General features: G+C 46.6%; 1 protein-coding gene across 15 annotated transcripts in view; it reads right to left on the bottom strand.

Moving 5' to 3' along the window:
* DST (dystonin) overlaps positions 1–21,093 on the bottom strand; it is a 519,362-nt gene that overhangs the window by 452,060 nt on the left and 46,209 nt on the right. For all 15 annotated transcript variants that reach the window (XM_061397801.1, XM_061397789.1, XM_061397783.1 and 12 more), the window contains exon 3: positions 11,317–11,511. In XM_061397801.1, the coding sequence (XP_061253785.1) occupies positions 11,317–11,511 (195 nt within the window). The remainder of the gene's footprint in view (positions 1–11,316; positions 11,512–21,093) is intronic.

Raw genomic sequence — 21,093 nt, 5'->3', positions numbered from 1 at the left:
AATTTGACTTTATTCATTTAATGCATTCTCCAGAACCCCAAAGAGGAAAAGGAAACAAACATTTCCTCTAGGAGCTCTGTGTCTGCCAATTAATTAAGCCAGAGGAAGGTGTGAGCTGTAAGTAAGCCTTCCCCACAAAGGGCAGTGTCCTGAGGTTATGCAAATAAAGCTACAGGGGGCTCCACACAGGGAAAGGAGAGGAAAAGGCAAGACCACCTTAGTCCCCAAGCAGGAAAGGGAGAGAGAAACATCCTACATTCTCAGAGAGATCACAGAGGTCTGGTTAGTCTTTGCTACACGGCAGCGAGCTCCCAATTACAAAGATAACCTGAAATCCTGTTAATATTAACTTAAAATAAAAACTATGCAATGTTCCAAAATACCTTGCCCCCTTAAAATGACCTAAGCTGCAAAGAAAAAAACAGAAAATTTCCCCAAGACTTGAAAACAAAATCCAACAAGAAAAGGACAAAGAGAGTGAGGTCAAGGAAGTGTTCTGGTAGGAGAAAGGACCGGGCTGGGAGGGAAATCCGCCTGCCTGGGAAATCCTTTCCCGGTTCTACCTGAGACACCTTTTCTGGGCCAAGTACACACATCCTTCAGTGAAAGTCAAGAGCCCTGGACCCACCTCTGCCTAAGGCATTTGTAATTTTTTTCCTTTCCTTCTTTTTTTTTTTTTGGTATATTCAAGGGTTTGTTTTCCTGTGGTCACTGAAAACAAAAGACGTATTCAGATATGTGTGCTGTTTTAAACTGCATTTTCCCTGCCCCTGCTCCCCACCTCTGCTAACCACCTCTCTGCTCTCTGCATGTATAATTCTGAGGAAGGTGTTGAAGTTAAAGGAACCTCCACCCTCTTCCCGACCTCTTGGCTATGGAGGACCCCCCAACTCAGACCTCAGCTCTCTTTTCCATCAGTATTCACTTCCTGGGCCATCCTACCCAGTCTCATGGCTTTGATAGCATCCATGTATTGATAGTAATGACTCCATGAAGTCCAAACCCTAGGAAGTCTAGTAGATATTTCAGACTTAATATATCCAAACTGGAAATTTGATTTCTACCCCTCAACACAAAACAGCTTCTTCCCTAGTATTCGCCTTTCAGAAATCAAGACCACCAGTCATCTGTGCTAAGCCTGCCTGTCCTCCAACCTCAGTCAAGTACCAAGCTAAAAACATGGAAACAACCCAAGTGTCCATCAACAGATGAATGGATAAAGAAGAAGTGGTACATATATACAATGGAATACTACTCAGTCATAAAAAAGAATGAAATAACGCCATTTGCAGTAACACGAATGGACCCAGAGATGATCATACTAAGTAAAGTAACTAAGAAAGAGAAAGACAAATATCATGATATCACCTATATGTGGAATCTAAAATATGACACAATATGACAGGAATGAACTTGTCTACAAAACAGAAGCCAAGACTCAGACTCACAGACATAAAGAATAGACTTGTGGCTGCCAAACAGGATGGGGTGGTGGAGAGGTGGACTAGGAGTCTGGGATTAGCAGACGCACACTATTACATACAGGATGGACAGACAACAAGGCCCTGTAACACAGGGAACCATATTCAACATGCTGGGATGAACCAAATGAAAAAGGTATGAAAAAAATACATACGCGTAAATGTACATATATGTACAAATGAACAAATGATTCACGGATGTTGGCCACTTATCTCTGGTTCCTCTGCCTTTTCTAAATCCAGCTTGAACATCTGGAAGGTCATGGTTCATGTACTGTTGAAGGCTGGCTTGGAGAATTTTGAGCATCGCTTTGCTAGCATGTGAGATGAGGGCAATTTTATGGTAGTTTGAGCATTCTTTGGCATTGCCTTTCTTTGGGATCAGAATGAAAACTGACCTTTTCCAGTCGTGTGGCCACCACTGAGTTTTCCAAATTTGCTGGCATATTAAGTGCAGCACTTTCACAGCATCATCTTTTAGGATTTGAAATAGCTCAACTGGAATTCCATCACCTCCACTAGCTTTGTTCGCAGTGATGCTTCCTAAGGCCCACTTGACTTCACATTCCAGGATGTCTGGCTCTAGGTGAGTGATCACACCATCATGGTTATCTGGGTCGTGAAGATCTTTTTGTATAGTTCTTCTGTGTATTCTTGCCACGTCTTCTTAATATCTTCTGCTTCTGTTAGGTCCATACCATTCCTGTCCTTTATTGTGCCCATATTTATGTGAAATGTTCCTTTGGTATCTCTAATTTTCTTGAAGAGACCTCTAGTCTTTTCCATTCTATTGTTTTCCTCTATTTCTTTGCACTGACCACTGAGGAAGGCTTTCTTATCTGTCCTTGCTATTCTATGGAACTCTGCATTCAAATGGGTGCATCTTTCCTTTTCTCCTTGCCTTTAGGTGCTCTTCTCTTCACAGCTATTTGTAAGACCCTTTCCAAAAGCCATTTTGTCTTTTTGCATTTCTTTTTCTGGGGATGGTCTTGACCACTGCCTCTAGTACAATGTCACAAACCTCTGTCCATAGTTCTTCAGGTACTCTATCTATCAGATCTATCCCCTTGAGTTTGGCCTGAGGTCAAACAACAGGGAGGGAACACAGCCCAGCCAATCTCAGAAAATTAGATTAAAGATTTACTGAGCATGGCCCCAACCATCATACCAAGACCCAGTTTCCCTCACAGTCAGTTTCTCTCATCAGGAAGCTTCCATAAGCCTCTTATGCTTATCCCTCAGAGGGCAGAGAGAATGAAAACCACAATCACAGAAAATTAATCAAACTGATCACATGGACCACAGCCTTGTCTAACTCAATGCAACTATGAATCATGTCATGTAGGGCCCCAAGATGAACGGGTCATGGTGGACAGTTCTGACAAAATGTGGTCCACTGGAGAAGGGAATGGCAAACCACTTCAGTATTCTTGCTTTGAGAACCCCATGAACGGTATGAAAAGGCAAAAAGATAGGACACTGAAAGATGAACTCCCCAGGTCTGTAGGTGCCCAATATGCTACTGGAGATCAGTGGAGAAATAACTCCAGAAAGAATGAAGAGACGGAGCCAAAGCAAAACAAAACCCAGTTGTGGATATGCCTGGTGAAGGAAGTAAAGTCCGATGCTGTAAAGAGCAATATTGCATAGGAACCTGGAATGTTAGGTCCATGAATCAAAGTAAATTGGAAGTGGTCAAACAGGAGATGGTAAGAGTGAACATCGACATTCTAGGAATCAGTGAACTAAAATGGACTGGAATGGCTGAATTTAACTCAGATGACCATTTTATCACTACTGTGGGCAAGAATCCCTTAGAAAAAATGGAATAGCCCTCATAGTCAAATGCAGTACTTGGGTCCGAAATGCAGTACTTGAGTCTGAAATGCAGTACTTGGGTGCAATCTCAAAAACGACAGAATAGTCTCTGTTCATTTCCGAGGCAAACCATTCAATATCACAGTAATCCAAGTCTATGCCCCAACCAGTAATGCTGAAGAAGCTGAAATTGAATGGTTCTATGAAGACCTACAAGATCTTCTAGAACTAACACCCAAAAAAGATGTCCTTTTCATCACAGGGGGCTGGAATGCAAACGTAGGAAGTCAAGAAATACATGGAGTAACAGACAAGTTAGGCCTTGGAGTACAGAATGAAGCAGGGCAAAGGCTAACAGAGTTTTGTTAAGAAAATGCACTAGTCATAGCAAACACTGTCTTCTAACAACACAAGAGAAGAATCCACACATGGACACCACTAGATGGTCAACACTGAAATTGGATTGATTATATTTTTTGCAGCCACAGATGGAGAAGCTCTATACAGTCAGCAAAACAAGACCAGGAGCTGAGTGTGACTCAGATCATGAACTCCTTATTGCCAAATTCAGACTTAAATAGAAGAAACTAGGGAAAACCACTAGACCATTCAGGTATGACCGAAATCAAATCCCTTATGATTATACAGTGAAAGTGACAAATAGATCAAGGGATTACATCTGATAGACAGAGTGCCTGAAGAACTATAGATGGAGGTTCATGACATTGTACAGGAGGCAGGGATCAAGACCATCCCCAAGGAAAAGAAATACAAAAAGACAAAATGGTTGTCTGGAGGCTTTACAAATAGCTGAGAAAAGAAGAGAAGTGAAAGGCAAATGAGAAAAGGAAAGATATACCCATTTCAATGCAGAGTTCCAAAAAATAGCAAGGAAAGATAAGAAAGCCTTCCTCAGTGATCAATGCCAAGAAATAGAGGAAAATAATAGAATGGGGAAGACAACAGACCTCTTCAAGAAAATTAGAGATACCAAGGGAACATTTCATGCAAAGATGGGCTTGATAAAGGACAGAAATGGTATGGACCTAACAAAAGCAGAAGATATTAAGAAGAGGTGGCAAGAATACACAGAAGACCTGCACAAAAAAGATCTTCATGACACAGATAACCACAATGGTGTGATCACTCACCTAGAGCCAGACATCCTGGAATGTGAAGTCAAGTGGGCCTTAGGAAGCATCACTACGAACAAAGCTAGTGGAGGTGATGGAATTCCAGTTGAGCTATTTCAAATCCTAAAAGATGATGCTGTAAAAGTGCTGCACTCAATATGACAGCAAATTTGGAAAACTCAGCGGTGGCCACAGGACTGGAAAGGTCAGTTTTAATTCCAGTCCCAAAGAAAGGCAATGCCCAAGAATGTTTAAACTACTGCACAATTGCACTCATCTCACATGCTAGTAAAGTAATGCTCAAAATTCTCCAAGCTAGGCTTCAATAGTACATGAACCATGACCTTCCAGATGTTCAAGCTGGATTTAGAAAAGGCAGAGGAACAAGAGATCAAATTGCCAACATCTGGTGGGTCATAGAAAAAACAAGAGAGTTCCACAAAAACATCTATTTCTGCTTTATTGACTATGCCAAAGCCTTTGACTGTGTGGATCACAACAAACTGTGGAAAATTCTTCAAGAGATGGGAATACCAAACCACCTGACCTGCCTCCTGAGAAATCTGTATGCAAGTCAAGAACAGAACTGTATATGGAACAACAGACTGGTTCCAAATCGGGAAAAGAGTATGTCAAGGCTCTTTACTGTCACCCTGCTTATTTAGCTTGTATGCAGAGTACATCATGAGAAACGCTGGGCTGGAGGAAGCACAAGCTGGAATCAAGATTGCCAGGAGAAATATCAATAACCTCAGATATGCAGATGATACCACCCTTATGGCAGAAAGTGAAGAACTAAAGAGCTTCTTGATGAAAGTGAAAGAGGAGAGTGAAAAAGTTGGCTTAAAGCTCATCATTCAGAAAACGAAGATCATGGCATCTGGTCCCATCACTTCATGGCAAATAGATGGAGAAACAATGGAAACAGTGACAGACGTTATTTTGGGGGGCTCCAAAATCACTGCAGATGGTGATTGCGGCCATGAAATTAAAAGACGCTTGCTCCTTCAAAGAAAACCTATGACAAACCTAGATAGCATATTAAAAAGCAGAGACATTATTCTGCCAACAAAGGTCCATCTAGTCAAAGCTATGGTTTTTTCAGTAGTCATGCATGGATGTGAGAGTTGGAGTATAAAGATAGCTGAGCCCCGAAGAATTGATGCTTTTGAACTATGGTGTTGGAGAAGACTCTTGAGAGTCCCTTGGACTGCAAGGAAATCCAACCAGTCCATCCTAAAGAAAATCAGTCTTGAATATTCATTGGAAGGACTGATGCTGCAGCTAAAACTCCAAAACTTTGGCCACCTGATGTGAAGAACTGACTCACTGGAAAAGACCCTGATGCTGGGAATGATTGAAGGCGGGAGGAGAAGGGGATCACAGAGCATGAAATGGTTGGATGGCATCACCGACTCAACGGACATGAGTTTGAGTAAACTCCAGTATTTGGTGATGGACAGGGAGGCCTGGCGTACAGCAGTCCATGGGGTCACAAAGAGTCGGACAGGACTGAGCGACTGAAGTGAACTGAACTAAACTGAATTAAGATACTGGTGACCTGCTTCAAAAGATCCCATGCACGCACTGCTGCACTCAGTGCCCTGACCCTGCAGCAGACCACACCTCCAACCCACGCCTCCGCCGGAGACTCCTGTGCACTCACAGGCAAGTCTGGGTCAGTCTCCTGTTGGGTTAGTGCTCCTTTCTCCTGGGTCCTGGTGCGCACAAGGTTTTGTTTGTGCCCTCCAAGAGTCTGTGTCCCCAGTCTTGCGTATGTTCTGGCATACATTTGAATCACCTTACTGTACAGCAGAAATTAACACAACACTGAATCAACAGTACTTCAATAAACTTTTTTTAAAAGTACCAAGCTTGATTATCCAGTTACTCAGGGCAGGGGCCCCAGAGTGAAGGACAGAAGCCTTGGTTTTGCCAGCAGGGGGAGTGGGTGACCGCTTGGCTGGTGCCTGGAGGTGCTGGTGGTTTTTACTCAAAGTCCTTCACCGCCACTAAAAAAGATTCAGAGGCTCTGGGTCAAGGAAATGCCCGCGATGAGGTTGAAACGTGCACAGAACTGGGATCCGTAAGCATAACAGGGTCAGAGTCAGGGCACCTGGTTATCTGCCAGTGCTCTCAAGTTCTGATCCCCCCTGTGTGTTCTATGTTAAGAGGCTCACGTGAGGGCAGAAACATTCCTGCTGCCTCCCCAGTCCTCTGCCCCAGAAGGCCAAGCTCACCGAGAAGCGTGGCCAGAAGGAGGTTCAGGGCTTCTCTGTGCTGCTCAGTGCCATTTAAAAATGGGTACTGATGGATGCAAAAGTTGAAAAACATCTACACATGTAGGAAAACTGAGACTTTACGTGATGAAACTATGATCCATCCATGAGAATGAACTTCTAGCCCCAGAAATGGGATCGTCTGAATCTCTGTATTCCACGTGCTCTGGTAGGAACTCCTGGGCTTACGTCTTCATTCTGTCATCCCCCAGCTGAGTGACCTTGACAAGCTTCCTCCTCTGGAAAGTGAGCACCTGTGCCAGAGAACGACTGGGAAGGTAAAAGGCAGAAAGCAGGGACGCACAGAGCCGCGTGCTTGCGGGGGCGCGAGGGAGCAAGTGTGCGGTGACACGGCACCCACCCCGGGGACGGTGGGATGGGGACGTTTTGGCTCTAGGAGTCAGACCCCAAAAGGCTCTGCAAAGTCAAAATACTAGAGAAGCAAGGGAGATCTGGATCTAGTTATCTTTTCTGCTTCAAGATGGTAAAAATTCCTAAATGTTCCAGCGACATGTCTTCGTTTACAGGATAAGTCCGAAGACGCAAGAGAGAAAATCAGGATGGATGTTTGCCTTACTCACTCTTAGAATCATCTCATTTCCCCAAAAGAGCAGGGAAAGAAAATCATATTATTAACTTCATTTATATTAGTGATCTCTATTACAAATTCTCAGAGCCACACCGGAATATAAAAGCTACACACAGAACAAGTAAACAGGTCAGAGCCGCTAAGACGCTGAAACATAATGCACTGCCCGTGGCTCGGGCGCTTCTGGCTGAAACTGCACCATCACGTTTCTGAGTCATCTCCTCACAGCGAGATCCGGTGTCAGTCCAGCAGACTCCTGGGCCTTTTGCTCACTCAGACTACCACCAGAAAGGCCTGCAGTGCTTCCTGTAAAGTCATTCACACAATCCCGAGTCAGCACAGCTGATGTACTTTATTCCACCTCCAGGCCCCCACGAGAGCTGCCCTCGGGGCACCGCAGTAGCAGGCTCTGGGCTTGGGGAGAGGAGGCGGCACCCAGCGGCCCACAGGCTGGACCCAACCCCACCCGGAGAGGGACCGGAGGCTGGCGCTCACGTCCCGGTACAGCATGCAAAGAAATGCCAGCAAGGCTGTGCTACCAGCTCAGACAACCTCCAGTCTCCAGAACAACCCCGAGGAGACGCACACAGATGGACGAGGTGAGTTCACCCGCGCAGAGAAAGCTTCTGCAACGTCCTTCTCGTCCTTCTTGCTTGCTCACAACAGGACAGCCCCCACCGCCCCTTCCTGCCCTCCAACCCCACTGCCTCCCAAAGAATCCTGCTGAAGAGGGCAAAGGCCACCCGTAGCGTCCCCACCAGAAGTCACCACCAGATGGCATCACAGAGCAACTGGCAAAGCCCACGTTCAGGTCCCAAACACCAGGCACCAGACCCTTGGGACAGCTGCTGACCCAGCCCTGCCCTGCTCCGGTTCAGTTCCTGATGACGGCTCACCTCCTCCAGGGCCTCCATGACGCACAGAAGATGCAGTTTAAATGCAGTGGTATCATGGCCCCCTCTCTCTTTCCAGCTTTATCCTGTACATTTCTCATAAACCCCCACATCCAGCCAGAAGGGTCTCAGCACCATCCCAGACCTGACCTCTGCTGCCTGTCCAATTCCTACGTGTACTTAAGCCCAACTCAGTCCTGTCTCTTGAAGTAGTTGCTCCCTGACCATCCCATTTGGGAGATAAAAGGAAAAAAAAAAAAAAACCCCTCTCTTGCCCAGATCCTGTAGGACGTATGCCGTGTCGTGTGTGCACATCACTCATCTGTTTATTTAAAAAAAAAGCATCAGATGCTGTTTACCAGGAGATATTCTAAATCAGACGACTCAGCCCCTGGGGAAGACAGGTCTGGGAGGAAAGGAAATGAAGGTATCACTATGTTCTGAGTATTGATGCCAAGCAGGCCATCACCTCCACACGTCAGTTCATCCTCACCCATCAGGGAGGCCACCGTCGCTATGATGACTCCACAATACGAAAGCTGGGTCTCCAGGAATTGGACAGCTGGGTAAAGATGATCACGTGTGTTCTTTGCCCTCCAGGGTCCCTGTCTGCCCCCCACACTGCTCATCCCTGCCCTGCCTTGTCCTCAGGTGCTGAGCTCTGAGATCCGCATCACTCACGCCCCCTGCCCTCTGGCATCCTGCTGGGTCGGGTCATGGAAAAGCGGCGCACCTGCCCCCCCACCCTCATCCTGACTCAGCAGGCTCTGGCGGGCTGCAGCCCTCAGCCACAGCTCCTGGAAACCAGCCTTCCCACAGGGACCCAGCAAGACGACTGCCTGCTGTCACCCCTGCAGGCCAGGAGTGGTGGGTAAGCGGTAGACAGGCTCCAGAGGAAGCTGGCTGCACCATCGCAGCCCTAGTCACACTTCTGGGCAGTCTTTACATGAAACTCTTAGTGTGAAGACTGCTTCCTGCCAGGTCCACGGAGGGGAAGGCAAACATGCATCTGTCTCACTATAGAGCCTGTCTTTCTCACCTGGGTAACTGCTCTGCTCAACCTCTGGGCAAAGCACCTCACTCTCATGGGAAGGATCAGAAAAGACTTCCCTGAGCGGGTCGCCTGATGACAAGTCAGTGGTCAAGGTGGACTGGAAACCACCAGGCAAAGAGACAGCAAGGCAAGGTGATCCAGGACAGACTCACCGGGCATGGGGACCACGTCTGACCACCTGCAGCAGTCGGGCACAGGGCTCAGGGGAGAATAAAGGCGCGATGATGCCGACTTACTTCTCCATCCACGTAGGAAAAACGGGAGAGAGAATTAGCTAAATTCAGAGCAGGAAAACCAAGCAGGAGAGCCCTACCTTCAACAAGGCCACATTGCAGAAGATAAGCCCCGCTGCTGTTTAGCATAAGATGCCCCCTAATGCCCAGCCAGACCCTGGTCTCATCTCCCAGCATCACTGAGCTGCCCCGAGCCTGCCGCACCATCGGGCGTCCTGGCTTCTGTGTCTGCCCTCCTCATCAAAGACGCTGCCCTCTGCTTCCCACCTGCTCGACTCCCCTCTCAGGACACCTCAGGCGTCTGCTTCTCTGCACACACGGCTGGATCTGCACGTTCCCTCGTGCCGGTGCATAGTCCACAGCAGCACTTCGCTAACTCGGACCCACCCTGCTTACTTATGCGCATCTGTCCACCGATGGGGCCAGGAGGCCCAGGAAGCAGGAGGGCGGCAGCTTGCAGAGAGGTGCTGGGGCTCCAGAGCCCGCGGCCCAGACCCAATCCCTGGCACTGTCCCAGCCCCTGGGTGAACTCAGGCAAGTTATGACCCTCTCTGGGGCTCTATTTCATCATCCAGAAAATGGGGATAACACCAGCCTCCACCTCAGAGGCTTGTTAAGTGAGTCACGTAGAACAATGCCTGGGCCACAAAGAAGCCGTCAGTAATGTCAGTTGTTAACATATGTCTGTGTATCCCTTATTTCCTGTGTAGAAAAGTTTTTGTTGAATGGATGAATTTTCCCACTATTTCATTTTGCTCCATGTAGACACCAAATTCTGCTTAGCCTTTGCTTTATATAAGCATGAAAGGAAGACTCTCTAAATATGTGTTTATCTTACAGGTGGTTAAATGGGACCTTTTCTGTAAAGGAATTCAGCTTCTTGCCACTGTTTCTGGCCTGGGAGCAAACTCCACATACATTTGCTACACAGTCACCCCACTGAATGAACAGCAGGGCTGTTTTCACAACTCACAGGGACATATCATCACATCAACTCTTGCCGGCTCCCCTCGGGTGACCAGAGTCACAACGACCATGGGCCCCCACGACACAGAAGTGACCCACAGGAAAACTTGTCTCAACGCTGAAGCAATGCAAGGTTAGTGAAGTCATGAAATACTCTCTACAAGCTTTTAAAAATGTCAGCTTCTAAGCCCCAAAGTCTTAACTGTTACAAGCCTGGCAACACATCCCTTGGTGAGAGCCCCAACCGAGACAGAAAATCAGAGCACATGTAATAGTGTGCTCAGGAGGTGAGGAGGGGAAACCGGCTTCCAGGTGCGCCCCACACTTCCCAGGTAACTGTCCAGGTGACTTCCCAGCTAACTGTCCAGGTGACTTCCCAGCCAACTGTCCAGTCTGGCTGACAGAGACCGAGGGTACTCCCTAGAAAAGGAGAGCATGGTCCCGTGGGAGCAAAAGAAAGCCCATCCCAGAGGACGCAGCACCCCAGCATCGCCCCAACAGGAGCTGCAGAGGAGGGGTCAGCCCTCCGCCCAGGCCTCCCAACTCCAATGCCGCTTTGTGGAGGCCCCTGGTCCCTGGCCCAGCTCTCACCACGGCCAGGCCTCGGCGGGGGAACCCTGTGGCCCCATCCGGCCTGTGGACCCCGCACTCAGGGTCAGGATTCCCGTTTTCAGTCTCCCCTCCCGCCAGCGACCAGGACTTCCTGGGAAACCACACTCCACACTGACACAGCGGAGCTCAGTGCCACTGGCCGGGACGATCAGAGACTCACTGAGCACTTCAGGTCGACCTGACCATTTCTGAGGACTGAGAAGGACCGCTCTGGGCAACACGGCACCTAACACTCCCGGCACGCCCGCCCCCACTCACCGGTCTGCGGGCAGCGGCGCTCTGCACGCTCTGGTAGAACTCGGGCGGGACGCGCGCGCCCCTGCGGAGCCGCCGCCGCCTCACTGCGCCGTCCTGCTCGCTCTGCACCGGGACCTCCGCGGCGGGCTTCACGTCCTCCAGCCGGGCGGCCGCGGCGGCGCGTCTGCGGAGGTGTCGGGGGCTGGATCGGAATCCCTGGGCAGGAGACACAAGCGGACACATGCAGGTTGGTGCCGGTCAGCTGCGCTGTTCCCTGCGGCTCGCGGTGCAGGCGGCGCCAAAGCCACCAGCCCCGCGGGGGCCCGCTGCCCACCCACAGGAAGCCCGACGCGGGGCAAGACCCAGGTTCCCGGTCCAGAGTTATTCTACACTGAGAAACGCTTTTAATAAACAACAGAGTCCTACCGTATAAAGCGCAGGGAACCATACTCAATATCCTGTGATAAACCGTCATGGAAGAGAATATGAAAAAGAATAGATGTGTGTACAACTGAGTCACTTTGCTGTACAGCAGAAATTAATACATTATAATCGACTACACTTCAATACATTTTTTTAAAAAAAGAGAACTGTTTTTAACCCAGAAATGCCAGTTTTTAAAAAAAAGAGTAGGCAGACACACTGCTTTACTTCTGTGTACACAAAGTGTGAAGAAGGGGGCTCCGTGATGATGGGGAGGGTTGGGACCCAGTAGTACCCCGGAGAAAGGGCCCTCTGCCTCCCTTCAGGAAGGAAGGCCAGGAATGCAAGGCATCACCAAGCAACACCTTAAAGTGAAGACCTAAAACTAACTGGACGAAGGACGGTGTAGTGTGGCTTTGGAGGTCAGATGGGCCGGGGTCCAAACGCTGCTCATTATAGCTATACGTTTATTAAATATTAATGACCTAACTTTTCTAGTCTAACAAATGGATAACATTCTCAAAGGTTTTTATTTTACTCTTTATTTTACTACACGCATAGAATTTTATTATTGTTTCTAATTAACTTTTATTGAAGTGTATAGTTGCTTTATTGGAGAAGGCAATGGCACCCCACTCCAGCACTCTTGCCTGGAAAATCCCATGGATAGAGGAGCCTGGTGGGCCATAGTCCATGGGGTCGCTAAGAGTCGGACACGACTGAGCGACTTCACTTTCACTTTTCACTTTCATGCATTGGAGAAGGAAATGGCAACCCACTCCAGTATTCTTGCCTGGAGAATCCCAGGGACAGGGGAGCCTCGTGGGCTGCCGTCTATGGGGTCACACAGAGTCGGACACGACTGAAGAGACTTAGCAGTAGCAGCAGCATAGTTGCTTTATAGTGTTATTTTCTGCGGTACAGCAAAGCGAATCAGCCCTATGTATACACATATCCCCTCTTTTTAAATTTCTTTCCCATTTAGGTCACCACAGAACACTGAGTAGAGTTCCCTGTGCTATATACTCTGTTCCCATTACTTATCTATTTTACACACAGTATCAATAGCCTATACGTATCCATCTCAATCTCCCAATTACCCCCACCCTCCTTTCCTCCCTTGGTATCCATACATTTTTTCTCTACTCTGTGTCTGTTTCTGCTTTCTCTCACAGGGTTTTTTAGAAGGTAACAGATGTTAAAGGGCTTCCCTGGTGGCTCAGCTGGTAAAGAATCTGCCTGCAATGCGGGAGCCCTGGGTTCGATCCTTGGGTCGAGAAGATCCCCTGGAGAAGGGAAAGGCTCCCCACTCCAGTATTCTGGCCTGGAGAATTCCATGGACTGTATAGTCAATGGGGTTGCAAAGAGTTGGACGCGATTGTGCGACTTTCACTTCAATTTCAATGGATGTTAAAATTCTAAGCACAGCATCTGGCAAATGGCAGGCGCTGAACAAAAGGTTAATTTCCCTTCTCTTTTAAGTAAGGTAAGTATAAGGACAACTCGCTGGACAAGGAAACAAGCTCTGTTGTGCATCTGGGAATGTGCATCTGGTTTTGGAAAACACCACAGAATTCCATAAAATGATGCCTATCCACAGCCGGTGCTTTGCGGCAGAGCAGAAGCCAGCCACAGAGTTCACAAGCAGACTGGGATGGGTGACGGGGGGCAGCAGAGGGCACGTGGGGCCAGCAGATCCCACACGAGGATAAATGGATGAAGCTGAGCTCAGTGGGGCAAGCGGCACGTGCAGAGCAGATAGGATCTATGCTCCAGGCATGGGAGCAAGAGGGAAGAACAGAGGGGTAAGGGATGACTTAGCAGCAGCAGCAGCTCTGTCCATGGGATTTGCCAGGCAAGAGTACTGGAGTGGGTTGCCATTGCCTTCTCCACTAATGTTATTACCAATAGACTTTCTTGGTGGCTCAGATGGTAAAGCGTCTGCCTACAATGTGGGAAACCCAAGTTCAATCCCTGGGTCGAGAAGATCTCCTGGAGAAGGGAATGGCAACCAACTCCAATATTCTTGCCTGGAAAACTCCATGGACAGAGGAGCCTGGTAGGCTACAGTCCATGGGGTTGCAAAGAGTCGGACACGACTAAGCAACTTCACTTTCTTTTCTATTATTACCAATAGAAGGCCTCAAAGGCCTTACAAATTCTAGAAATAAAACCACAAAAAACTCGCTTAAAGTGATCAAAAAAAAATTAGTAGTCATTCTGGAGAATAATAACCCAGTAAATCCACACCCCTGTATCTACTCTAGAGGAACTTTGCCAAGTATGCCCAAGAAGATGGTCAAGCATTGCTTACATAAAAATTAGAAACTGTTTAAATCAGTCTTTTCTAAGATTCTTCAATTGTCATTCCACCTTCACATTTGTGAAGCTCTGAGCACCATCACATAAGCCTCTGTGATTTCTCTCATACCCAAATACACGTGCAGTATTTTAAAATAACTCTTTACAAGCACGACAGGGCAGGACACAGACAACAGCCAGGCTATCTGGGCTCATGACGGCCTCTGTCACTTCCTAGCTGTCTCATCTTGAAGAGTTGCTTAGCCACATCCTCATCTGTAAAATGGAGCTTAAAAACACTACTTAATTCACAGATTTGTTAAGAAGAATAAATAAATGTAAAGTACTTACTGCCTGGTACACCGTAAAACATAAGGGTCACCTATGATCATTCAGTATATTGCTTGTGTAAATAAAAGATATTCTTAAAGACTAAGGCGTGTTATTAATCCAATACAAAAAGGAAAAGGATCACACTGCAGGTATTCCTCGCTGCCAGACACGGAGGCACCAACCTCCCTGCTCATCAGGAGAGCTCTTCACTCCAGAGCATCCCAGGCGCTCACTGTCCTGAGTCAGAACCATCTGCGCTGGAACCCCAGCTCTCCCACTTCTAGATGTACGATCTCGGAGCTCAGAGATCACTACTTCTCAGAGCCTCAGATTCTTCTTCTGCCGAATGCATACAATACTCGCCTCTCACGGGGTCAGACAGTGTTTAAAGGAGACGGTCCACATGAGCCTCCTCGAACAGTACACATATCAGTGTACGCAGTCGATGCGTTACCCCCTTTATTACTACAGTCCCACTTCCTGGATCCTGAGGTACCAATTCACCTGCCAGAAGCTCAGAACTACGACCACAGACACTGCAAACCGAACGGACTCATCACTGAGCGGGCAGCTTCTTCGTTACCCTAAAGCAATGCAGAGCATTGGGGTTTACTGCGTGGGTTTGTTCTAAACACTATCAAAAAATACTCCATGACTTTTAAAAACAATTTATTTATTTATTTAGGGCAGAGCTGGGTCTTGGGTGCTTTGCGGTCTTTCTCCAGTTGCGGGGAGTGGGGGCTTCTCACTGCGCTGGCTTCTCCTGCTGTGAGCACAGACTCCAGGCGCCCAGCCGTCAGCAGCTGCAGCGCGCAGGTTCAGTAGTTTCAGGGCATGGATGAAGCTGCTCCACACAACGTGGAATCTTCCAGGGCCAGAGATCGAACCCATGTCCCCTGTGTTGGCAGGCAGACTCTTATCCACTGTGCCAACAGGAAGTTCCTAAGTCATGACTTTTAACAAAAAGAAATTTTCTTTTGAAACAGCAGGTGGTGCTATAAGCTCTCATAGGTGTTAACAGGTTTTGATGCCATCAGTATAAAGTCCACTTCTCCCTCCAGTCATTTGATCTTGCCCATGTGCCCTTCAAGGACTGATGCTGAAGCTGAAACTCCAATACTTTGGCCACCTGATGCGAAGAGCTGACTCATTTGAAAAGACCCTGCTGCTGGGAAAGATTGAAGGCGGGAGGATAAGAGGACAACAGAAGATGAGATGGTTGGATGGCATCACCGACTCAGTGGACATGGGTTTGAGTAACCTCTGGGAGTTGGTGATGGACAGGGAGGCCTGGAGTGCTGCAGGGCACGGGGTCAAAAAGAGTCGGACACGACTGAGCAACTGAACTGAACTGAACATGCCCTTCAACCAGTAGGTGACAGGCACTTGGCAGTCTCTCGGTAATGGACTTCTGTCATTTTTAGGGCACTCTATTATTAAATTTTTAAAATTCTTTATTGAAGCATAGTTGATTTAAAATGTGTCTGTTTCCGGTGCACAGCACAATGATTCCATAATTGTATTATATATGGTGGTTTAGCTGCTAAGTCCGGAAAAGGCAATGCCAACCCACTCCAGTACTCTTGCCTGGAAAATCCCATGGATGGAGGAACCTGGTAGGCTGAAGTCCATGGGTTGAGAAGAGTCGGACATGACTGAGCAACTTCACTTTCACTTTTCACTTTCATGCACTGGAGAAGGAAATGGCAACCCACTGTTCCTCCCTGGAAAATCCCAGGGACGGGGGAGCCTGGTGGGCTGCCATGTATGGGGTCGCACAGAATTGGACATGACTGAAGCGACTTAGCAGCAGCAGCAGCTAAGTTATGTCCGACTCTTGTGACCCCATGGACAGTAGCCTGCCAGGCTCCTCTGTCCATAGGATTCTCCAGGCAAGAACACTGGAGTGGGTTGCCATTTCCTTTTCCAACTTTTTTTTATTATATATACATACACACATATATATAAGGCTCCCCAGGTGGTACTAGTGGTAAAGATAAAGAACCAGACTGCTAATGTAGGAGACATAAGAGACACAAGTTTGATCCCTGGGTTGGGAAAATCCCCTGAAGAAGGGCATTGCAACCCACTCCAGTGTTCTTGCCTGGAGAATTCCATGGACAGAGGAGGCTGGCGGGCTACAGCCCATGGGATCACAAAGAGTCAGACACAACTGAATCGACTTAGCATGCACATGCCCACATATATTCTTTTTCAGATTCCTTTCCCATATAGGTTATCACAAAGAATTTGAGTATAGTTCCCTGCACTATACAATAGGTCCTTGTAGATTACCCATTTTATTTATAGTAGTGTGTATCTGTTAATCCCAAACTACTAATTTATCCCTCCCCTCCTTTTCCCTTTGGCAACAATAAGTTTATTTTCTATGTCTGTGAGTCTAGTTCTGTTTTGTAAATAAATTCATTTGTACCATTTTTTTAGATTCCACAAATAAGTTATATCATATGATATTTGTCTTTCTGACTTCAGTTCAGTTCAGTCGCTCAGTCGTGTCCGACTCTTTGTGACCCCATGAATCGCAGCACACCAGGCCTCCCTGTCCATCACCAACTCCCGGAGTTCACCCAGACTCATGTCCATCGAGTCAGTGATGCCATCCAGCCATCTCATCCTCTGTCGTTCCCTTCTCCTCCTGCCCCCAATCCCTCCCAGCATCAGAGTCTTTTCCAATGAGTCAACTCTTCGCATGAGGTGGCCAAAGTACTGGAGTTTCAGCTTTAGCATCATTCGTTCCAAAGAAATCCCAGGGCTGATCTCCTTCAGAATGGACTGGTTGGATCTCCTTGCAGTCCAAGGGACTCTCAAGAGTCTTCTCCAACACCACAGTTCAAAAGCATCAATTCTTCAGCGCTCAGCCTTCTTCACAGTCCAACTCTCACATCCATACATGACCACAAGAAAAACCATAGCCTTGACTAGACAGACCTTTGTTGGCAAAGTAATGTCTTTGCTTTTGAATATGCTTTCTAGGTTGGTCATAACTTTTCTTCCAAGGAGTAAGCGTCTTTTAATTTCATGGCTGCAGTCACCATCTGCAGTGATTTTGGAGCCCCAAAAAAATAAAGTCTGACACTGTTTCCACTGTTTCCCCATCTATTTCCCATGAAGTGATGGGACCGGATCCCATGATCTTTGTTTTCTGAATGTTGAGCTTTAAGCCAACTTTTTCACTCTCCTCTTTCACTTTCATCAAGAGGCTTTTGAGTTCCTCTTCACTTTCTGCCATAAGGGTGGTGTCATCTGCATATCTGAGGTGATTGCTATTTCTCCCGGCAATCTTGATTCCAGCTTGTGCTTCTTCCAGTCCAACGTTTCTCATGTATGATAATCTCTAGGTCCACCCATGTGGCTGCAAATGGCATTATTTCATTCTTTCTTATGGCTGAGTAATAGTCCATTGTGCGTATGTACACACATTTTTGATCCACTCCTCTGTCAATGGACATTTAGGCTGCTTCCATGTCTACAGGCCACCCCATGTTGTCAGCACCCTTTGAGTCAGCACCCTCTCAGACTTGCAGTCCTGATACGCAGCTAAGCCCAGGAGCTCCACAGACCACCCAGCATCTCCTCTCTTAATAACCCGGCACAGTGCCTGGAGGAGCTCACGGCTGAGAGTCAGCCCACCGAAGTCCCACTGTTTGGACACTGAGTACTGAATGGAGGGACGGAGAGACTGAAAATAGCAGAAGGAATTCACTCATCCAGTGGCCACACCAACTACCTTCTGAAGCTCCTAATTCTGTCTGTTCTAATCTTTCAGTCTTAATTGTGAGTTCTACCATATATTTGTATTAAATTCTCTTCCAGTAGGAGATGACACTGCACTCCCTTATTCTTGCCTGGAAAATTCCGAGGACAGAGGAGCCAGACGGGCTACAGTCCACAGGGTCACAAAGAGTCAGACACAAATGAACACGGCACATCCATATATACTCTTTCAGTTTAAGTCAGACTCGGATCCCACTGCCTGCAAACAAAACCCCTGATGCATGCACGTGGCTAGCTATTTCCCTCAGGTGCTAAACACTCAGACTGAACCAGGCTGTTTGTGTAGACTGATAAAAAAAGGAGAAAGCAACAATTTACTAAGCACCATTTAGATGCTAAGCCTAGTATACCCACTGAGACAAGCAAACTGAGGCTTACCAGGATTAAGAAATCTCCCTATGGCCAAAACCTCTGCCACCAAAAGAAATCACAGATATTTGAATACTGAATTATAGGGGCTGCAGATATCTAGAAATACCATTTATATTCATTCATTGTTACTTCAAAATCATAGTAGTTGGTAAACATGCCACTAGATCTTGTCATTTAACGCATTAATCAGTTCAGTTTAGTCACCAGTTGTGTCCAACTCTTTGCGACCCCATGGACTGCATTAATAAAGAAGTACATTTATTGCTCTGTCAAAAATGTTTTTTATTGAAGCATAATTGATTTACACTATCTGCATTAGCTTCAAGTGTACAGCAAAGCAATTCAGTTATACAGATATATGTATGCTGCTGCTGCTGCTAAGCCGCTTCAGTCGTGTCCGACTTGGTGCGGCCCCAGAGACGGCAGCCCACCAGGCTCCCCGTCCCTGGGATTCTCCAGGCAAGAACACTGGAGTGGCTTGCCATTTCCTTCTCCAATGCATGAAAGTGAAAAGTGAAAGTGAAGTCGCTCAGTCATGTCCGACTCTTAGCGACCCCATGGACTGCAGCCTACCAGACACCTCCGCCCATGGGATTTTCCAGGCGAGAGTACTGGAGTGGGGTGCCATTGAGATATACGTATATATTTATATTATTTTTCAATTATTTTCCATTATAATTTACTACAAGGTATTGAATATAGTTTCCTGTGCTATACAGCAAAACTTTATTGTTTATCTGTTTTATATATGGTAATGTGAATCTGTTAATCCCATACCCTAGTTTATCCCTCTCTCACCCCTTCCCCTTTGGTAACCATAAATTTGTTTCCTGTGGCTGTGAATCTCTTTCTGTTCTGTAAATAAGTTCATTTGTACTATTTTTTAGATTCCACATATAAGTGATATCATATAATATGTGTCTTTCTCTGACTTACTTCACTTAGTATGATCATCTCTAGATCCATCCATGTTGCTTCAAATGGCAATATTTCATTCATTATGGCTGAGTAATATTCTATTGTGTATATGTACCACAACTTTTTATCCACTTCTTTATCCACTTTATTCACTTTATCCATCTGTCAGTGAACCTTTAGGTTGCTTCCATGTGTTGACTATTATAATTAGTGCTGCTGTGAACATTGGCGTGCATGCATCTTTTCAAAGTAGAGCTTTCATCTTTTCTGGATATATGCCCAGGAATGGGAATGCTGGATCATATGGCAACTCTACTTTTAGTTTTTAACATACCTCTGTACTGTTCTCCATAGTGGCCACACCAGTTTACATTCCTATCAATAGTGTAGGGTTCCCTTTTTTCCACACCCTTTCCAGCATTTGTTATTTGTACACTTTTTGATGATGGCCATTCTGACCAGTGTGAGGTAGTACCACACTGCAGTTTTGATTTGCATTTCCATAATAATTAGTGATGTTGAGTGTCTTTTCACGTGCCCGTTGGCCATCTGTATGTCTTCTTTGGAGTCTTTAGTCACATCGTTTGCAAATATTTTGTCCCAGTCTGTAGGTTGTCCTTTCATTTTGTTTATGGTTTCCCTCTCGCTGTTTAACTTTGCTTTTATTTCTATTGCCTTGGGAGACTGACCTAAGCAAACACTGGTACGATTTATGCCCAAGAGTGTTTTGCCTCTAACCTCTTCTAGGAGTTTTATGGTATCATATCTTATGTTTGGGTTTCCCAGGTAGATCAGTGGTAAAGAACCCACCTGCCAAGCAGGAGACGCAGGTTTGATTCCTGGGTTGGGAAGATCCCCTGGAGAAGGAAATGGCAACCCACTCCAGTATGCTTGCCTGGAGAATCCCACAGACAGAGGAGCCTGGCAGCCTGGCAGTTCATGGGGTTGTGAAAGAGCTGGACATGACTGAGTGGCCGAACAACAGCAGCAACAGCTTACGTTTGAGTCTTTAAGCCATTTTGAGTCTATTTTTGTGTATGGTGTGAGCAAGTGCTCTACCTTCATTGATTAACTTGCTGAAGAGATTGTCTTTGCTCAGTTGTATATTCTTGCCTCCTCTGTCAAAGATTAATTGACAGAGGTATGTAGGTTTAGTCTGGGGCTCTCTATTCTGTTCTGTCGATTCACGTGTCTGCTTTTGTACCAATAGCACGCTGTTTTTGGTTACTGTAGCTTTGTAATACTGTCTAAAGTCTAGAAGGTTATGCTTCCACAGCTTTGTTCTTTTTCCTGTTTAGCAATTCTAGGTGAAAATTTTTTAACAATTTATAATTATGTTTCAATATAATTGATTTCCTTTGTATTCTATTATTTTATGCATTTAAAAACATCTTGAGAATCAGTCCATGAGCTCTGATGAGGCTGTCAAAGGAGTTTCTGCTACAAAATAAGTCCAGAATAATACAGAGAAAGAACCTCAGAAATGTTCATAAAGATACTGCAAGCTGCTCACCAAAATGCACGTTTGCCTCTTTCCCCTCAGCACAAGCTAGACTACTTTCACAGCCTCCCCTGCAGGCCAGCAGGGCCACGTGACTGAGCTCTAGCCAATGGACTACGGACACAAGTAATTCTGGACCCAGCCCAGGGACTCAT

Source organism: Bos javanicus, chromosome 23 (assembly GCF_032452875.1).
Source record: "Bos javanicus breed banteng chromosome 23, ARS-OSU_banteng_1.0, whole genome shotgun sequence".
Lineage (NCBI taxonomy): Eukaryota > Metazoa > Chordata > Mammalia > Artiodactyla > Bovidae > Bos > Bos javanicus.
Note: the sequence above shows the minus strand (reverse complement) of the source record. Positions and strands in the feature narration are given on the sequence as shown.